Source organism: Hippocampus guttulatus, chromosome 1 (assembly GCF_054856545.1).
Source record: "Hippocampus guttulatus isolate MCC_2025c chromosome 1, RoL_Hgut_1.0, whole genome shotgun sequence".
Classification (NCBI taxonomy): Eukaryota; Metazoa; Chordata; class Actinopteri; order Syngnathiformes; family Syngnathidae; genus Hippocampus; species Hippocampus guttulatus.
In genome coordinates, this window is record NC_141261.1 from 17,086,901 (window position 1) to 17,105,304 (window position 18,404).

The 18,404-nt window shown below is 44.2% G+C and overlaps 1 protein-coding gene across 7 annotated transcripts in view; it reads right to left on the reverse strand.

The window, feature by feature from the left end:
• anks1aa (ankyrin repeat and sterile alpha motif domain containing 1Aa) overlaps nucleotides 1-18,404 on the reverse strand; it is a 56,842-nt gene that overhangs the window by 16,397 nt on the left and 22,041 nt on the right. For all 7 annotated transcript variants that reach the window (XM_086115215.1, XM_086115178.1, XM_086115196.1 and 4 more), the window contains 10 exons: nucleotides 15,968-16,264; nucleotides 14,450-14,525; nucleotides 14,249-14,350; nucleotides 14,059-14,145; nucleotides 13,721-13,890; nucleotides 12,702-12,764; nucleotides 12,323-12,455; nucleotides 11,740-11,783; nucleotides 11,186-11,279; nucleotides 6,992-7,464 (listed from right to left, as the gene is read on the reverse strand). In XM_086115215.1, coding sequence (XP_085971341.1) covers nucleotides 6,992-7,464; nucleotides 11,186-11,279; nucleotides 11,740-11,783; nucleotides 12,323-12,455; nucleotides 12,702-12,764; nucleotides 13,721-13,890; nucleotides 14,059-14,145; nucleotides 14,249-14,350; nucleotides 14,450-14,525; nucleotides 15,968-16,264 — 1,539 coding nt within the window. The remainder of the gene's footprint in view (nucleotides 1-6,991; nucleotides 7,465-11,185; nucleotides 11,280-11,739; nucleotides 11,784-12,322; nucleotides 12,456-12,701; nucleotides 12,765-13,720; nucleotides 13,891-14,058; nucleotides 14,146-14,248; nucleotides 14,351-14,449; nucleotides 14,526-15,967; nucleotides 16,265-18,404) is intronic.

Sequence of the window (18,404 nt, forward strand, 5' to 3'; positions counted from 1 at the left end):
TTATTAGACTCAAACGACACAGAAAGCTGAGATTCAGGCACACAACAAGCAATAGGTGAGTTTAAAGCCAAGGAGGCTTTTCCGGGTGAAAAAAGGTTGTGTCCGAGATAGAATGCCCTAACCAGATAGCCTCAAATCAGCAAGTTGGCAGAAACACAGGGCTTGGATGCAAGCTGTGGACTAACTAATGACATTGTCAAGGGGAATGAATGCATCGCAGTAGCAAGCAGGTGTCAGCACCTCAATGGCACAGAGGGGCAAAGCACTGCCAGCAATCCCATCAACTAGTCCAATGTCACGCTCACTATTTTAAAAACAAGGTCCACATGAAGCTACACACAGCAGTCGGTGGCATGTCAATCATCCAAAATCAGTTTGGTCCCGATATAGTTTGGCTCAACACTAAGGCTAGCATATACAAACTATGCTCGGAAAACAAACATCAGTCAATTGGCATTTTTAGTCAAAATACGGTAGGTTTAAGCTTTCTGCAGTGTGTTCCAAAAAAAAAAAAAAAAAGAAAAAAAGTGTATATATATATATATATATATATACACACACACACACACACTTTTTTTCTAATATATATATATATTAAAAAAAAATCCTCGTCTCACTCCCCCTCGGGCGGTGTCCGTCCCTCGTTCAGCTCGGGTCCTCTACCAGAGGCCAGGAATCTTGAGGGTTCTGCGCAGTATCCTTGCTGTTCCCAGGACTGCACATTTCTGGACTGAGATGTCCGATGTTGTTCCCGGGATCTGTTGCAACCACTCATCTAGTTTGGGGGTCACTGCCCCGAGTGCTCCGACCACCACAGGCACGACTGTCACCTTTACCTTCCAGGCTCTCTCCAGCTCCTCTCTGAGCCCTTGGTATTTCTCGAGTTTCTCGTGTTCCTTCTTTCTGATGTTTCCATCACTTGGGACCGCTACATCCACCACAACGGCTTTCCTCTGCCCTTGATCTATGATCACGATATCTGGTTGGTTCGCCATTACCATCTTGTCAGTCCGGATCTGGAAGTCCCACAGGATCTTCGCTCTGTCATTCTCCGCCACCTTCGGAGGTGTTTCCCATTTTGACCTTGGGGTTTCCAGTACATACTCCGCACAGATGTTTCGGTAGACTATGCCAGCCACCTGGTTTTGGCGTTCCATGTAGGCTTTCCCTGCCAGCATCTTACACCCTGCAGTTATGTGTTGGATCGTCTCAAGTGCCTCTTTGCACAACCTACAGTTTGGGTCTTGTCTGGTGTGGTATATCTGGGCCTCAATGGCTCTGGTGCTCAGGGCCTGCTCCTGAGCAGCCATGATGAGTGCCTCTGTGCTGTCCTTCAGGCCAGCCCTCTCTAGCCACTGATAGGACTTGTTGAGATCGGCCACTTCAGTTATGGTCCGGTGGTACATCCCGTGTAGGGGCTTGTCCTCCCATGATGGTCCCTCTTCCAACGCCTCATTCTCTGTTCCCCATTGTCTGAGACATTCTTTGAGTATGTCATCCGTTGGAGCCTTCTCCTTGATGTATTCATGGAGCTTGGATGTTTCATCCTGGACAGTGGCTCTCACACTCACTAGTCCCCGGCCTCCTTCCTTTCGGCTTGCGTACAGTCTCAGGGTGCTGGATTTGGGATGGAACCCTCCATGCATGGTTAGGAGCTTTCGGGTCTTAACGTCCGTGGTCTGAATCTCTTCCTTTGGCCACCTTATTATTCCTGCAGGGTATCTGATCACTGGCAGGGCATAGCTGTTTATTGCCCGGGTCTTATTCTTCCCATTGAGCTGGCTTCTTAGGACTTGCCTCACTCGCTGGAGGTATTTGGCCGTAGCCGCTTTCCTTGTTGCCAGTTCGAGGTTGCCATTGGCTTGTGGTATACCGAGGTACTTGTAGCTGTCCTCAATGTCTGCTATTGTTCCTTCAGGGAGTGAGACCCCTTCAGTGCGGACTACCTTTCCTCTCTTAGTCACCATCCGACTACATTTCTCAAGGCCGAATGACATCCCGATGTCGCTGCTGTAGATCCTGGTTGTGTGGATCAGGGAGTCTATGTCCCTTTCGCTCTTAGCATACAGCTTTATGTCATCCATGTAGAGGAGGTGACTGATCGTAGCTCCATTTCTGAGGCGGTATCCATAGCCTGTCTTGGTGATTACTTGGCTTAGGGGGTTCAGTCCTATGCAGAACAGCAGTGGGGAGAGTGCATCACCTTGGTATATGCCACATTTGATGGACACTTGGGTAAGTGGCTTGCCATTGGCTTCAAGTGTGGTTTTCCACATCCTCATCGAGTTCGCAACGAAGGCTCTTAGGGTCCTGTTCACCTTATACAACTCCAAGCATTCAGTGATCCATGTATGTGGCATCGAGTCATAGGCTTTCTTGTAATCAATCCAGGCTGTGCACAGGTTGGTACGTCGGGACCTGCAGTCTTGTGCGACTGTTCTGTCAACCAGGAGCTGATGTTTGGCTCCTCTGGTATCTCTACCAATGCCCTTCTGTGCTTCGCTCATGTATTGATCCATGTGTCCACTTATCTTAGCCGCAATGATGCCTGACATGAGCTTCCATGTTGTGGAGAGACAGGTTATTGGCCGATAGTTGGATGGGACTGCACCCTTTGAGGGATCCTTCATGATCAGGATCGTTCGCCCTTCGGTTAGCCATCCTGGGTGAGTCCCATCCCTCAGCAGCTGGTTCATTTGTGCTGCTAGGCGCTCATGGAGTGCTCATGGAGTGCTGTGAGTAGGTGTGGACCATGTCCGGGCCTGGTGCTGTCTTCATATCTGAGACTCTTTCCTGTATGTCGGCCACTGTTATGGTAACTGGGTTCTGTTCAGGGAGGTTGCTGTGCTCCTCTCTCAGGGTCACCAGCCATTGTGCACTGCTGTTATGTGCAACCTCCTTCTCCCATATGTCTTTCCAGTACCTTTCAGTTTCCAGTCTTGGTGGGTCAGCTCTGTTGTTAGGACCCTGCCACTGAGCGTACACTTTCGCAGGTTGTGTTGCGAACAGCCTGTTTATTCGTCTGGCCTCATTCTCTTTCGTGTACCGCTTTAGGCGGCTGGACAAGGCTTGGAGCCTTTGTTTGGCGGTTTCAAGTGCTTCAGGTATGGTCATCTGGATGTACCTCTCGGGTATCGGCCTTTTCATCACACCTGTCTGGGCCTCCGTCAATTGACTCACATCTTTCCGAGCCGCCTTGATCTTAGCCTCCAATCGTCTTTTCCATGGTGGGTAACGTATCTCATGGCTTCCATGGTTGCTCTTATAGCCAAGCATCTCAAGGATCACTGATGCTGAAGCGTATATCAGCTCATTGTCTTCCGCGATCGTTACGGTACGGATCGCCCTCAGTGCTGCATTCACACTTTCCATGAGACTTTCAGGTGGTACTTCACATAGCCGTTGTAATCGGTTTCTAGGTTGCCCAGGTTTCATTCTCGCCATGATCTTAGCTTTCAGGTCAGTTGCTGCCTCGCTCAGCATTTCATTCATTGGGGCTGGCCTCCCAATCTCATCATCTGCATTCATTGGGGCTTGCCTCCCAATCTCTAGTATGACCTCCTCCTCTGATCTGGCAGCCTGGGGCCCTTCACCATGGAACCTGCGTTGTACCTCATCAATCTCAAGTTGTGACAGCAGTTGCCGTTTGTGGATGTTGGAACACTGAGCTACTAGTATTTTCGTGGTCAACCGTGACTGTGGGTTTCGAAGTAACCATTTAGTAACCCCTCTGACTAGGGTTGCTTGAGTAGTAGCATTCCAACAGAGCCATGTTGTCGCATCTCGCCCATCTCCGCTTTGTTCCAGTAGCCCATTTTTCATCAAGGTGCTCTGGTTCCCCAGCACCTGACGTTGTTTGGCCGGGCGACGTCTGAGCCGGCATGTCATTCGTTTTATTGTCTCTCATCATTGTATGAGGTAGGCATTAGCGTGAAGGATCTTGCCCAAGGACCCACACTGGATGGTGTTATGTGCTCATTTTTTTGCCCCAAGCGGGATTCGAACCACCGTCTCCCGTATGCCAAACCGATGCCTTACCAACTGAGCTATCCAGCCGTCTATTTTATATATATATATATATATATGTATATCCCCCCCATGAGTTTGTAAATCTCTTCAGCACCAAATTCAATGTTTAGTTAAAAAGTGAAAGACATTCATTAAAGACTTGCCTGTCTTTATTTGTCTTGCCTCATTTCCCACATGATGGATCACATTCCTTTCTGAATAGAAAATACATTACTCAATTTAATTAATCAATTCTTATTAGATCTATTTATTTCTTTATTTTTTAGGTCAGAGAAGGCAGGGGTAGGTTACAGCACCGTGCTTGGGGTGTCAATAATTTTGTAAATCAAAATGTAGTACGTATAAAAAGTTTAAGCAAAAGGATTTTCGATCCTTTGGAATCCAAAGAATTATTCTTGTGTAAGAATTCTTTTTGAGAGCAAAGATCTACGACTTGCATTGGCCCAACACGAAGCTCCAATCGAAACAATATCAAACAAATTAGTTTTGCACAAAATACTGCAGCATCGACTTAGAAAAATGAACCTTCGGCACGAAATCAATACTCACAAAAGCAGGCTTCATATATCAGGGTCTTACGAGTGACATTCAAAAGTGACGTTGGGTGTCCAGAAAAGAAGTGCCCCTTTTCCTCAGCCTTCCTTTCTCTAGTCCCGTCTGTGCACTTCACATTGTGTCCTTCCCGGATTGTCATCTTAAAATCCGATCCCATTGACGGATCCGAGCCCACATTATCATGCACGTTACATACCAGTGCACACGCTTTCGGAGTGCCTGAGATAGGCCAAGACCTCATGCAAGTCAAATATGCGTGTCTTTCAACCAGAGAATGCATGAGTGTATAGCGCCAAAGCACAAAAAAAAAGATGTGAGGGTGGGGGGAGTTGTAGGTGTGGGAAAGATGGGGAAACAGAGTGTGTGTCAGAATGTGTATTTTAGCAAATTAGATGAAAAAGACGTGAAGTGATGTGTGCCTGCCTTCAAACCTGCTTGATAGCGTGAGCGGTTGCTGGAGAAGGAAACACCGCGTAAAGGAAACAATTTGGGGGAGGATTTTCATTGTGTCTTATACTGAGGAACATGCAGGCTGTGTTACAGTCATTCAAACTTCAACTACAACCAACACTCACTTGGCTGTTACAACCTAACCAAAGGCTGATTTTGGAATGGGCCTTTCTGATCAAGGAGAAGCACCGCTGCAGGAGTGTTTCAGCTCACTGGCATATGCCCTTAAGAATTGGGCAAATAAAATGTTTACAATTTCAGAACAATCTCAGTTTTGGTTGCCAAGGAATAACAAATAATATTTTATCATCATTGGATTGAAATGTTATTTGGAGGATAATCTGATTTTGCCAATGGGATTGCTAAAAATGCATCTCTTTAATCTCACTAATTCATTTGACCAAACTTCAAGGTGATACATTTGTGGCTAATCGGCTGACCAATCCTGAAAGGACACAAGGGGTTTCAACTTTGGACGGAAAGTGACAAGACACAGTTGTGTTTGTCCACTCCAGTTTTTTTTCATTTTCCAAACACTTTCCTGGATGATATGGTCAAAAAAACAAAACAAAACAAAAAAAAGTAAAAAAGCTAATAGAAAACTCTTCAATGAATAATTAGGATAGTGTCCGAAACCTTGACGACACGAGTCTGGCAGTGTACTTTCCTCTGTGAAGCAGTCACTAATTAGCAGTGAGGAAAATAATAGCTTGGCTAAAAAAAGGCAACCAGGCAAACAACATTTAGTGATCACACCTTGGACCCCACAGCCTTGCAATGGAAACTGTTCAATACGATTCAACAAAGAACTGGACTGATTTAACATTTGACCAGAACTAACTTAAACATTGTGTGGCGCACTCCATTCAGAATAAATACCGGTAGGGTCCTTCCTTGGATAACATCCACCGAAACTGAAAATCCTCATGCATTTGCAGAACATGACTGAAAGTCTGACAAGAAGAAGAAACTTCAAGGGATCCATGGACTGAGGCCAAATCTTACGCAGGTTGTTAAAAAACCTTTTGATATGCAGTAAAACATCTAATTATGTCAAAATGTTCACTGAATTTGACACCGGAAGCAGAAAATCGTATAAAGCATGTTGACAAATGCAACATTGTTGAATCGGATGGAAAAAAAAGAGTGCCCGTACGGATACATGTTTATGTTCTATGTGAGCTGGAGTACCAAAACTGCATTTTTAAGATTTAGGAACAGCTTTGAGAATGGCACGTTCAATGTCAACTGCGGTGTGTTGGCATTGCTCGAATGGTCCTCTGTGCAGCGGGAAGCATATGCAAATAGAAGTGAGCGTAGCTGAAGGAAGATGTGCCCCTTCACTCCTTTTTGAATCTTGATTTACAAATCTCCGTCTGTCGTCTTAGTTTCTCATCTTCTCTCCGGGTTTATTCTCGTATCCTTGTTCTGTCTAATCTCCTCCAGCACAGACTGAACATCAACATGCTGTAGGAGGGAGGGGCTATGTGTGGCTCTGAATAGAAAGCAACATCCTGTTAACAACACCCTAGAAAAATGCCAATGTAAAGAAATCTAAATTCAAAGTTGTATTAAAACTAAGGAAACATTACATTACCATACAAGACTATGGTTATGGCTTAATGCGGTAAGGCTGTAAAATATCTTCAGGGCAACCTGGCAAAATAAGAGAAGCTTTGTACATGGGGGAGGGATCTCGGTGTTCATGGTTCTTTGCTACACTTTTACAACACGTCTGATACTTTCCCCCGAATGAGTGAAATGATAGTAGTCACTCATTGTCTCAAATGTACAAATGTTAACGGTTAGCATTCTCTGCTCTCACAGTTGATCAAATTCAGCGTAACTGCATTCAGCCAGCATTTTTAAAATGTTACATTTGTTCAAGGCAGTGGATTGATACTTTTGGATGACCTTTTTTTTTATGTCAATACTCACAATGGAACATTGAACTTACCTCATCCCATTCTGAGGTGAATGACGGCGATTTCTCAAGCCTTTTCTTCCCGCTGCTACAGTTAGAAACAGATTCACTTCGGTTGCCCAGTCCTCCGTCTTCCTCACTCGGAGGCGACACAAGCAAATCTGAGTCCGACTTGGAGAGGCTGCGGGCCAGCTTCAGGTCCCCGGGAGGATGCATCCTACCAGACACTGCCCCAGAGTCCCTGGGCTCCTTGTTCACAGTTGCATAAATGGCCTTTGGATCACAGTCTGTTAGGATGGCAGCCATACTGGGACGGCTAGGTGGGCTTGAAAGGGCTTGCTCTTTCACTTTGCCTCTTGACTGCGACTGGCTCTGACCAGGTGGCGAGACACCTGGAATCCTGAACGGCTCCTCACGGCAATCAAACACTGGCGACGATCCATGCAGAAGTCCAGTAAACTGCTCTGGGATACCTGCACCCTGATCTGGGCTGAGCTGGGAGTTATCTAGACGAGAAAAAAACATCACAAGGTCAGCAAGGAGGGGAGAGTTGTTTGGGGCGACTGAAACTGGATGGAAGACCGAGCGTCAGATCCTTAGGGCAGGGCTCAAAAGAAACCGCCCACACAGGCGCTGAAACAGTTTTGTAATTGTTTCCTAGCAGGGGTGATGGAGAGAGGTGGGAGTGGAGGGGGAGAAAAGTTGGAGAAGACAGGAGGCACATGTTTGCGAGAGAAATGTCAAGATTCCACAGCCGCTTTGAGGCAAGCTGAGGACAGGCTGGTGGTGCCGAACGCCTGCATTCTGTATGTGCTTTTATTCTCTATGGGAAACGTGACTGGCTGAGTCCGTAGGCTCACTTGTCTTGTGTTTCCTTTCGAGGGCACACACGCATCATTCGGTATAAAACGTAGACCAGAAGGGAAGTGAATGCGTAGACTTACCAAAGGGGGTTCCACTTTAAAGAGGGCGCCTTCACCAACAAAAACAAATCCTTAATGTGACTGCATAGCAAGTGCAATTAAAAACAATTAGATTTTCCTCCTCCCTCCCCATAGGAATTTCAGCCACATGAGCCCGCTTTCCTCCATCAAGTCCACCACACAGCTTGGCTTTGCTTTAAAGAGGCCTAAACACGTTTTCCCGTCTGACTTTGTGTATGCACGGCTGTGTTGTGTGCGGCCGTCTGCCCGTGTGACGAGAATCTCTCTGTGTTTTCTGAATTCTAATTCTGGACTCGAATGAAGGCTCAGGAATGGAAATTTGAATCGCCCCATCCTCAGTGGCCAGACCGGAGGTAATTAGCACAGTGACACATGCAGAGAGAAGGGAACGGACTGTCTCTGTCAGGGTCATGGGGTCAGGGTGTTGGGTGACTGGGAAACTGGGGCAGTGGTCACAAGAAAAACAGTGGACCAGTGGAGGTCAAGTCAAAAAGGACAACCTTGCATTGCCTTTCCTGTTGTCTGTCCACACCTTGAACTCCTGTCACGCACTGCCAAACACTTGAACTTGAAGTATGCATGTGATAAAAGAGGTGAATGGTTGTCAGGATACTTGCCAAACTCAAAGGAGTGTGAACGCCCTCTGAGCACATCGATCTGCTTTCTACAATGTCTCACCCGGTGAACCCTCTCCAGGATCACGACACTTTCTTCCTTTGCTCTTCACCTTCCTTATAGAGAGCACGACTCGATATTATTGCAGCTCATATGCGGCAGATTAGGTCACTACAGATGTGAAATACGTGTTTCCTTTGGCACGGCAAGCATCATGTTTGACGAATGATGTCATGTTTGGTTTGAAGAAACAGCTGCACTAGTGCCAACTATCATTTCACCGCGCCGCACTTCCTAACTGGACTTAGCTTGTGAGCCCATTTGTTTAGGTCAGCTACATACCAGTTGCTTTCAGTTTATTTGCAACACGATGTGTGCTTCTTCAACGTGTAACTGACCCATTTTAATCTGTGCCTTCAGTATGCTCCTATTTTTCAGCGGTCGCTTGAAGTTCATGCAGAGCAGCACATTCCTTCAGGGAACAATATTGAATATTGTGGCTGATGATAAACACAACTTTCGCTGACCACGCATTTATCTTCCACCTGCCCCATGCTGAGCGTACAGAGGGCTGGTGCATGGGACGAGTAATCAGATCTGCCAAACACACGGCAAAAGTCACGCCCACATGAGCAAAATGAAATATTTCGACTGAGACAGCTGCTTTGGATTTCATTATGGCAAGTGAGTTCTGCCTTTAATTTGCTGGTATGTGTGAAGTTGGGAAGACCACGGTGTGAAAAAACGTTTTTTGTAGTATTCAGTTCAAATTGGAGTAGGGCATATAAATTAATAGAAACCCCCCAAAAAATAACAAAAATGACGAGTCCGAATCATAGACCAAAGTCTTGGAAATCACCTCCAATGAATCGATGAATATACTGTATCACGGGTTGAGCTGCTTTTGAGAGGGATGTCAGATGAAACCCATTTACAGCTTTACCTCAAAGGTGATTTACAAGGGGACCTTTTATGGAAGATTGACTTTTTGTTGCTTGTGGACAAAGAGTTGGGTCTCTTGGGTGAACCACAAGCAGTGAACTGTGACATGTGAACCACATATATCTGAGTTTATGAGCCCATTTTTACAAACGTGTCAATGCTGCTGCACCGTGATCCAACAGTGAGGATAATCTACATAATAACCAAGTCCACTCATAGTTTCTCTGGCCATGAGTAGCTAGGCTGGGAAAAGAAGCGCCACTTTTAAGCCACGGCACTATTTGTCTGAAACACTACCAGGTCAAAGTCAAAATGCCAGCAGAGCTGCATTTTGATAGCTTTTTGATATTTTGTGACATGGGCTGCATTTTGCTAGCTTGTGATGACGGCACACGCAGCGGAACTTGAGTTCACAAAGCCCCTCTTCATGAACAAATATAGCCTGGTTTACAAACTAAACTTCAGTTTGTGAACATTCACAGTATCCACACAGAATGCTCCAGTAATGCTTTCTCACCGCATACCGGTAAATTTTCTTTCCTCCATGAATGATGTAATTCAGGTATCACTGTTTCTTGCTGTATGGCTCCCAAGAAAATGAAAAGTTCAAGTGATTGTGTTTCGAAGTGAAACCCCACAAAGTGTCACGGTTCCAGCCGTTTCCAATGAGCTCTCATTAGGAGGGCTGGGCCCGCACTTGCACGCACTGGTTTGGTTTTGGTCGTCACGGTAACAACAGCCTACTACACATTTGGCTCCATAGTTGAGCAGATTAATTAAAGGCTCATTTGGATGAAATACGACTGTCACCTCAAACCAGGCTGTGTTCCTGTACACTAAAAAGAATGAGGTGGCATCGATCTTATACTGTAGTTTTGTCTTACCAGATAAAATTGTGTCTACTCTGCTAAAAAAGTGAAAAAACGTGATTGACTTCACAATTAGTTAATGGATATAATTTTTACCTTCAACGCCCATATTAAACAAAGTTTACAAAAGCAAACACCGCTAAAATCTTGCTCGTACGGAAAAGGATAAATTCATAGATGAAATTATGTGATACAACTGTGCTCATAGATTAAGAAAGCAACAATTTGTTAAAAACATCTCGATTTTACCAATGAAATGAGTCTCACTCATTACCTGCTAGAGATTATCACTCAAGTCTACACGGACAAGCCAAGCCCAGTCTGCTGTTCCAATCCATCAGCCGTGCATACCCTGGCAGGATACAATCTACAGTATTTGGCTGAAACGCTTGGTTTGCAATTTTAATAGCAGATTATCCCTGCTTTCATTTTTCTTCACAACACAACCAGCTAGCCCAAAAGCAATTCCCTTAACAAGAGCACTAATACGTACAGCCCTCTCCCAAGAGGGAAACATTTGTTAGGTGCAAAAACAACGAGTGGACAAGAATAGCTTCATAGCTGAAATTGGGTAACCTTTTCTGTCGTATACATGTATGAAATGAAGAGTCAACCTTAAATACAGCGAAGGTTAGCATGCCTTTAAGATGACCGCAGATGCAGCGTCTGAACATGTCAAACTGAAATTTTAACTGTCCTACAGAAGGACTGCTAAATGCATAAACTGGATCGGTATGAGGAGAGACCGAGTATGAATTATTACATTCTAATACTGCACACAAATAAATGAAAGGATTACAAATCAAAACAAGGACATACTTTCCTTGGCGGAGGTGCATGTAAGTGTCTAAACTCACCTTCTAATACTCGCAGGTCCACTCGTCCTGAGGGATGCAGTGTTTCTTTTGTCGAGTTTGGTGTGCCAGAGTTATTTAGGGTGTTGGATTTGCACTATAAAGTAACACAGAGCAGTAATGGTCAGTTTAATTCCAGCCATCCAAAAATCCTATGGAATGCACAGTTTAGGCCAACTTGTCCGCCTCATGTTGCATCTGGCCATCGCCACATGCACCAAATTACCAAAATAGAAAATTAAACATAGCAAGCAAAATCATTGACAGTTCATAATTCTCAGGTTACCCTGGTGATGACATGGCCAATATCCTACTTGTTTGGAGTGCATTTACAACACAGGGCTGTGTCAAAGTAAAAACTATTTCCTGTAAACAGTCATCGTCTAGCAACATGACCGTGTTATTCATTGTATTGTACCAAATTCAAAATATGGAACGCACATAGCAGATAATTTCTGTTTGCCAAAGATTTACAAGTTCGACATGGATCTTCTAAAGGATTTGGCAGTTTTCAAAAGAAAACAGACATCGACAACAAAATTACATTTCATACATACCTGAGGTAGGACACTGTGGGATGACTGGATACATGTGTTTTCATCTGAGGAGACAGAAGGCACAAGAGTAACCATATGGATGGATTAACGAGAAACCCATTCTGCTTTTGTGAGTGTTTAATGTTGTGTGAAAGTGAGGTATAATAAAAGCATGATTAATGTATGGAGACATTGAGCAATACATCTGACAGGCTCTTGATTCATCTTTCTGCTAATTAAAGGACAATGTCTATGCAGCTGTGATGATGAGGTGGATTCATGAAATCGAAACTCATCCATTCCCTTTCTTGCCACCTTAAGGGGAAAATTGCAAAACATTAATCTTTTGGGCAATGACCGAGGTTTCTATTGAAAGTAAACGGTCCGAAATTGATCCGATGTAATATAATTAAGTATAATGCTCTTCAGTTGAGGAGAGTTTGCTTGACATTTAGGCTCCCCTGATTATTGAGAAAGGATCTTCACTGATGCCGCATCATGTTTAGACTTCACCCGTCGGTTATATGAATTTATTATGACAGCTCATTATATGTGCGAAGATGACTATGGATGTTTGTCAAGGAACATTATATCACATGATCACCTTTATGAAATTGGGACTCTTGGCTTGGCGGTGGGACTTTGGTTTGAGCAGTTAGTAACAACTCATATGTGTGGTCCTCCTCCTCCACAGCAGTCTCTCCTCGTTCATCAATACTGCTATTCGTAAAGACAGCCTATGCAGAGCACAAGTGATGAGAAAGTCATTTGAGATGAACTTGACAATTTATTGTAAATAGCTAGCAAACCAGCTTTATAGAAATATATACAGTATATAGATAGATAGAGAGAGAGAGAGAGAGAGAGAGAGAGAAATGTCTGGTATGTGCCATGGTTCTGTTAGCACCAGTCATCCTCTTCTCTTGACTTCAGGAGATGACTGCTTTTTTTTGTTTTAATTTAGAAACTGGAAAACTCCTCACCTCTGAGCTCACCTCTTCTTCAAAACCAGAGCCAGGGTGTGATGAGTGGACCAAGCGATCTTTCTGCAAGAGACATATGGTTCCAAATTTGAGAAAAGCAAGTCCCCCAACAAATATCCCGAGGAGCACTAGTACCCTCTAGTGGTAATTAGTGATTCTCATTTTCCATCTTGCATAGTCTATAGTCTACCAGTAGTCCCGAAAACGGTTTATGCACCATGGACCGGTAAAGACATGCCTTTCGCAGAGCAGCAGCCATCTGCCGACTGGGTGGGTAGCTTTAAAAATTACTATCATTATCACGACTTCACATTAATTTTATATTGCTTCAGCTTTCAAGCATTGGTACTGAAAAATAACATAACTCGAGAGTACTTCAGCAGGTTAGCATATAAAATACATTTTTACAACAAAATAAGATTATTTGTTCTTTTTTTTAATGAAACAGTCAACAACTGAAGAACAATATAAAAGAGCACGGTGAACTATTAAAAAAATGACCCATCAGGAATAATGAATACGGCTTAAAATGTAGACATCACAATTTGTAAGTTATGATCCTCTGTATGGCGTTAACTTCATTGCTCTCTGCAGATGTGCATGATCAAAAGATGACACGATTGATTGCTCCTTTAGTCTGGTGGCTGAACAGCTTGTGGCGGCTAAACTTCTAATGCTATAGTGACGGGTTTTGCATTTTCATGCTTTGTTAACTTGGGTTGTACTTGTTCAAATGAATCAATCGGATTGTTTGTGCTGCCTGTTTTTGAAGACAGCATAACGGCTTCATTTACTTCATGCCGCTGTGAAAATAGCACCACACTCATCTGCAAAGATGATCCACCAGCTGCACATTTATAAGCAAGTTCAGTTATTGTTTACATCTTACAATTACTTTGTTTACTTCAACTTGCAAACCAAAGTTAGAAGGAAGAGCCGGGCTCTGATTGGCTGCTGTCATGCACATTTTCACTACTTCTGAAAAAGTAAGATCGGTGGTTGGGGACCACTGGTCTAACCTTTCCCACATCACTGTCGGGCCTCCCAGAGTCCCTGTCCGAGGATTTGCCACTTGTAAGGCTGTCCAGAGAATGGCAAGAGGTAGCTTCAAACAGAGCTTCATAAGGACTCTCCTCCTCAGGCCCCGGGGCCAGCCCCGAGATGAGCTCGTTCACTTTTGCCAGATCGCCTGTAAAACAGTTCAAAATGTACCGTGTGCATGCAAAGTAATAAAACCTCAATTCAGGACAGAAGCAATGAATCATTTTCGAATTGTTGAACAAGCTGCTGCAATAATTGCACCGAACATTCATGCTTTTAAAAATCTGTTTGTTTTTTTTAACCTGGTAAATCATACCCTTGTTTCGAGGGCTCGGACTGTCCAGGGGTGGAGGGATTGGTGGAGGGGGGAGGTCGATGTCAGGAGGCTTTCCGCTCATGAGTCCTGCAGCAGGACAAGATTCAATCACAGTGAGCACATCAAGACAAGTTAAGAGGAGACTTCCAGTGGCGTTTCTGTGCCTCTTTTTCCATATGAATGCTCCTACTTTGGATAAGCCCTGCTATTGCTCTGCTCTTCTGAGAGGGCATGTCTTTGACAGTGTCCAGCGCTGTCAAGCCCTTCTGGTCCAAAATGTTCACATCGATACCTAAGAGTCATCACATGGAGGAGTTATGCTACCACGTTTCTGATCACTCGTTGAATCAATTTGTCCGGGCAATCGGAAGGATTAAAGATGACGTCTGACCTGCGCTGAGAAGCTTCTGTACCACATCTATCTTCCCAAACAAGGCAGCTTCGTGGAGTGCGCTGCCTTTCTCCGTCTGATCAGAAAAGAAAGTGTAAGAAATGAGAGGAAGAGAAGGAGGAGGTTAAAAACTGCAACATGCTTCCTTAAACTGCTGAAGTTTGGACTATTGGTTCCTCCACTATTGCGACTCATAATCACCAAGTCACCAAGGAAGTTTGGCGTTAGGTCTCACTCAAAGCAAGCAAGGTTATGTAAAAAGTGTCTTTTCCAATTTGTTGCCCACTAGTTTAATATTGCATTACAAAACTGTTTTTAATGAATAACCTGCAGTGCAGAGCAGGTCCTTCAATTTCTACACCCATACATTCAGATATATTCAGGACATTAAAAGAGCATTCTCTATGATGTATTTACTTAGCACCAAGGAAGCACCCCTAATAGCAGCCCATTTTCCAGGTCACGGGATCATGCTAATTACAACCAGCAGGATGCACGGCCTCAAGTCATGAAACAAGCCTTGATTGAGAAGAAAAGGACGGAAGAAGAAAAGACAAAACAGATGGATGGTACTCTTTGGTACAGACCGACCAACAGATGCCCCTCCCCCTCGTATGGGTGCCTGACCCAGCTCAATTTTTTAATCATCGTGATATGCTATTATTAGCAGATGTTGTCTCATATTGCAGAAGTTGAGCGAGAAGTAGCATGAGCCAAAGGAAATGCTGCAAGACCAGTGTGGGCTTGCATATTGGGTAACATTGACAGTTGTGATTAAAACACACACACACACACACACACACACACACACACACACACACACACACACACACACACACATTATTAGAGCCTAAAGTAAGAGAAAATAAGGAATTTGTCACACTAGGGCCGGGCAATATGAATTAAAATGCACATTACAGTATACACCGAATCCCGAAATGGTGTTATATATACTGCAACATTAATTTAAGGGTAAAATTGTGAATGGGAGTATTTCTGAATGGGTCCTTCAGCTACATAGCAGAGCTTGCTTGATTAATTGAAAACATAAAATATAAAATTTAACTTTGAGAATATTTATCGTGCAGATGACAAAACCCAAAATCTCAGCATTCCGTGGTGCAAAGTATTGCAATAGAACACAAACAACATATCTGATATAAAAAAAAAAGCATTCAGCTGTATATAGTCATAACATAAAGTTCCTAGGTTCCCCCACCGAGATCCTAGGGAGTGTCTAGTTTATATAATATTAATCAATAAAATATCGAAGGAAGGGCCTGGCTCACAATCTCAGTTCTTGCTTATTCCAAAGGGGTTTGCTGTCGATGAGGTTAGCACTCTCAAGTTCTTCCACACCAAACTCCTCCAAGCACATCTTGATGAAAATTATTTTGTGCAATGGGCATTGTCACACTGGGACAGAAAAGTGCCTACCCCGAAAAGCTGAACAAGAGCTCTTGATGAGATGAAGAATTAAGATTGAAGGTGAATCTGGTAATGTGAATAAAAACACACCTCATAGTTAATGTCCATGCCAGCATCAAGCAGCACCTCCACCACAGACAGATGTCCGTTTCGGGAAGCCAGATGCAGCGGTGTGTGCTTCTTAGTGTTGCAGCTGAGCAGGTTGGGGTGAGCGCTGAGCAGCAGCTTGACGACCTCTAGCCGGCCATATAGTGCAGCCAGGTCTAGGGGAGTCTCAAATTTGTTGTTCCTCATGGTTGGGTCCGTCAGCTCTTCCAGCAGCAGCCGCACTACCTGTGAGTGTCCGTACTGGGCGGCACAGTGCAGTGGCGTCTCATTGTCGTTGTTCTGTCGAGGAGTAGACAGGTGTGTGTAACAGAGGCAACACCGAGACACACACACGTAGAGTAAATTAAGAGAGACAGAACATGGGACAAATTGTTATTTGCATGAAATTAGACTAAATTAAAACTGTTGTAAAAGCCCCAACCACCATTATAACGCACAGTGTACAAGGCAGCGAATGGAGGATGATGACTCGAGGTACACAGAGACTAATAGGGACAGGTGCGGCAGAAAGGATTGCCACAGGCAAAGAGGCGAGGACAGAGACAGAGGCACCAAGGTAGGTGGGGACTTGGAAGACGAATTGACAACTTGGAATTACGACCATCACACCAAACATCATGTTCCCATTTAATCCGGCATTGCAATAATTAATCCTGCTTGTGCAAAAATGACCTTGTGGGTGCGAGCTCATTCCATGAATCCGCCTTGATGAAGCAAACTCAGCAGTTGTTAATTGGTTGCGATATAAACTCCTTAAATGCTGCTTTCTGGATGGAATGACTCACAATGTAGCAGCAAAATCAGCACAGATTGAGGTTACTCGCAGAAATCATGGCCAGCAGGGGGAGAAATTTGCAGAGCTGAGCTAAAGCATGTCATCCCAACAGCACAGCTACACCGAGACAGTCTGAACTGAGACATGTGCCGCACTGAACATTTTGTACCGTCCAAGTCAAAGTCATTTTACGTGATATCCACCGCAGCAAAGTCAACAGAAACCAGTGATCTTGCCCCACAATTGAAAACAGCTCACTCAATGTACCCGGAAGACTTGTGTTATAGTCAGAGTGGAGAAATGGGTGTGACAGATAAGGCTAGAGAGTATGGCCAGTCACTCAACAGATAAGCCCCTAACCCTACCCCACTTATGCATGCACGCCTGACAACACATGGTGGCTGGGTTTTGTGCTGTGTGGCCTCAGAACACCATTTGACAAATCAAAAACCTGTTCTCTGGTGGGGATCAGCGCCTAGTTCCTGAGCATGAGGTCAGGACAGATACTCGCGAAGCAGGTGACCCCTTGGAAGGGGGGCAGGCGTGGAGCTTAAATAGAAATAACCCCGTCATCACAAAGACATAGTTGACACTTTAGCGAAACGCAAATTAGCACGACTGGACTTCATCCACTTTGTTCCTTCTTCCCGTGGCGATACAAAGTCACGTGCAAGCAAAGAAAAGGCGGCACCTCGCCTAAGAGGAGCGTGCCGACTTTCATCTGTGGTGCATCGTCAAGTATTTGCTTATTAGTGAGATAAACTCAGAGGGTGTAGATGACTTCAGCATGCAAAACATACATGCTGAGTTGACATCAGCATGATTCACTTCCTCACATATTAACATCTGCTGCCTCAGTGGTCATCTCTGTGATTCTTGCACGTATTATCCATCCACAAACAAGTGATTCTACATTAAGCGATAGCAGCGGTCACAAAGGCGGTGCCTCCAGGCACCTTGTAGTGCCCGTGGACCGCATGAGAAGCCCACGGGGCTGTTCTAGGAAAAGTGATGGAACATTGTGATTTTCTAGGAATCTTGTAGAAGTGATCATTTGGAAAGTGAGAACAGTGGCAGACATAGAGAGAGAAAGATGAGTATTGACTGTTGATAATAATCTGTTTATGAATACTCGTGAGAACTCAAACATGATCAGTGTCTTTTCATAAAGTAATATCATTAATGTTTAATAATAATAAGATATAGGTATATAATAAAGGTCATTAGAGAAAATATGTTTTTTCAGAAGTGTGTATCAAACTGGTAGCCCTTGGCATTAATCCGTACCCGAGCAGTAGCCCTTAGCTTCCAAAAGGTTGATGATCCCTGAACTTGACAGATGTCAATGTGTGTATCTGTATCCATATTGAAACATTTACTCTCAGGTGACGACGGGAGCAGTGGAACATAGGACACTTGGTGAGCTGATTCTGTGTTTGCTGGGATGCAACACTCCTTGAGTTAGCACAGCAACTCCACAAATGGCCTGTCCTGGAACTCTCAAACACCATCCCCAAATAACAAAACATCAATTTGCGATGCTCTTTGAATGCTGCTCGTGGCTAAAATGGAAGTGGGTAATTTCGTGATGTGTATTTTTCACATTATTGAGTTTGATTAAATAATCAAAGGCCCGTCATCCAC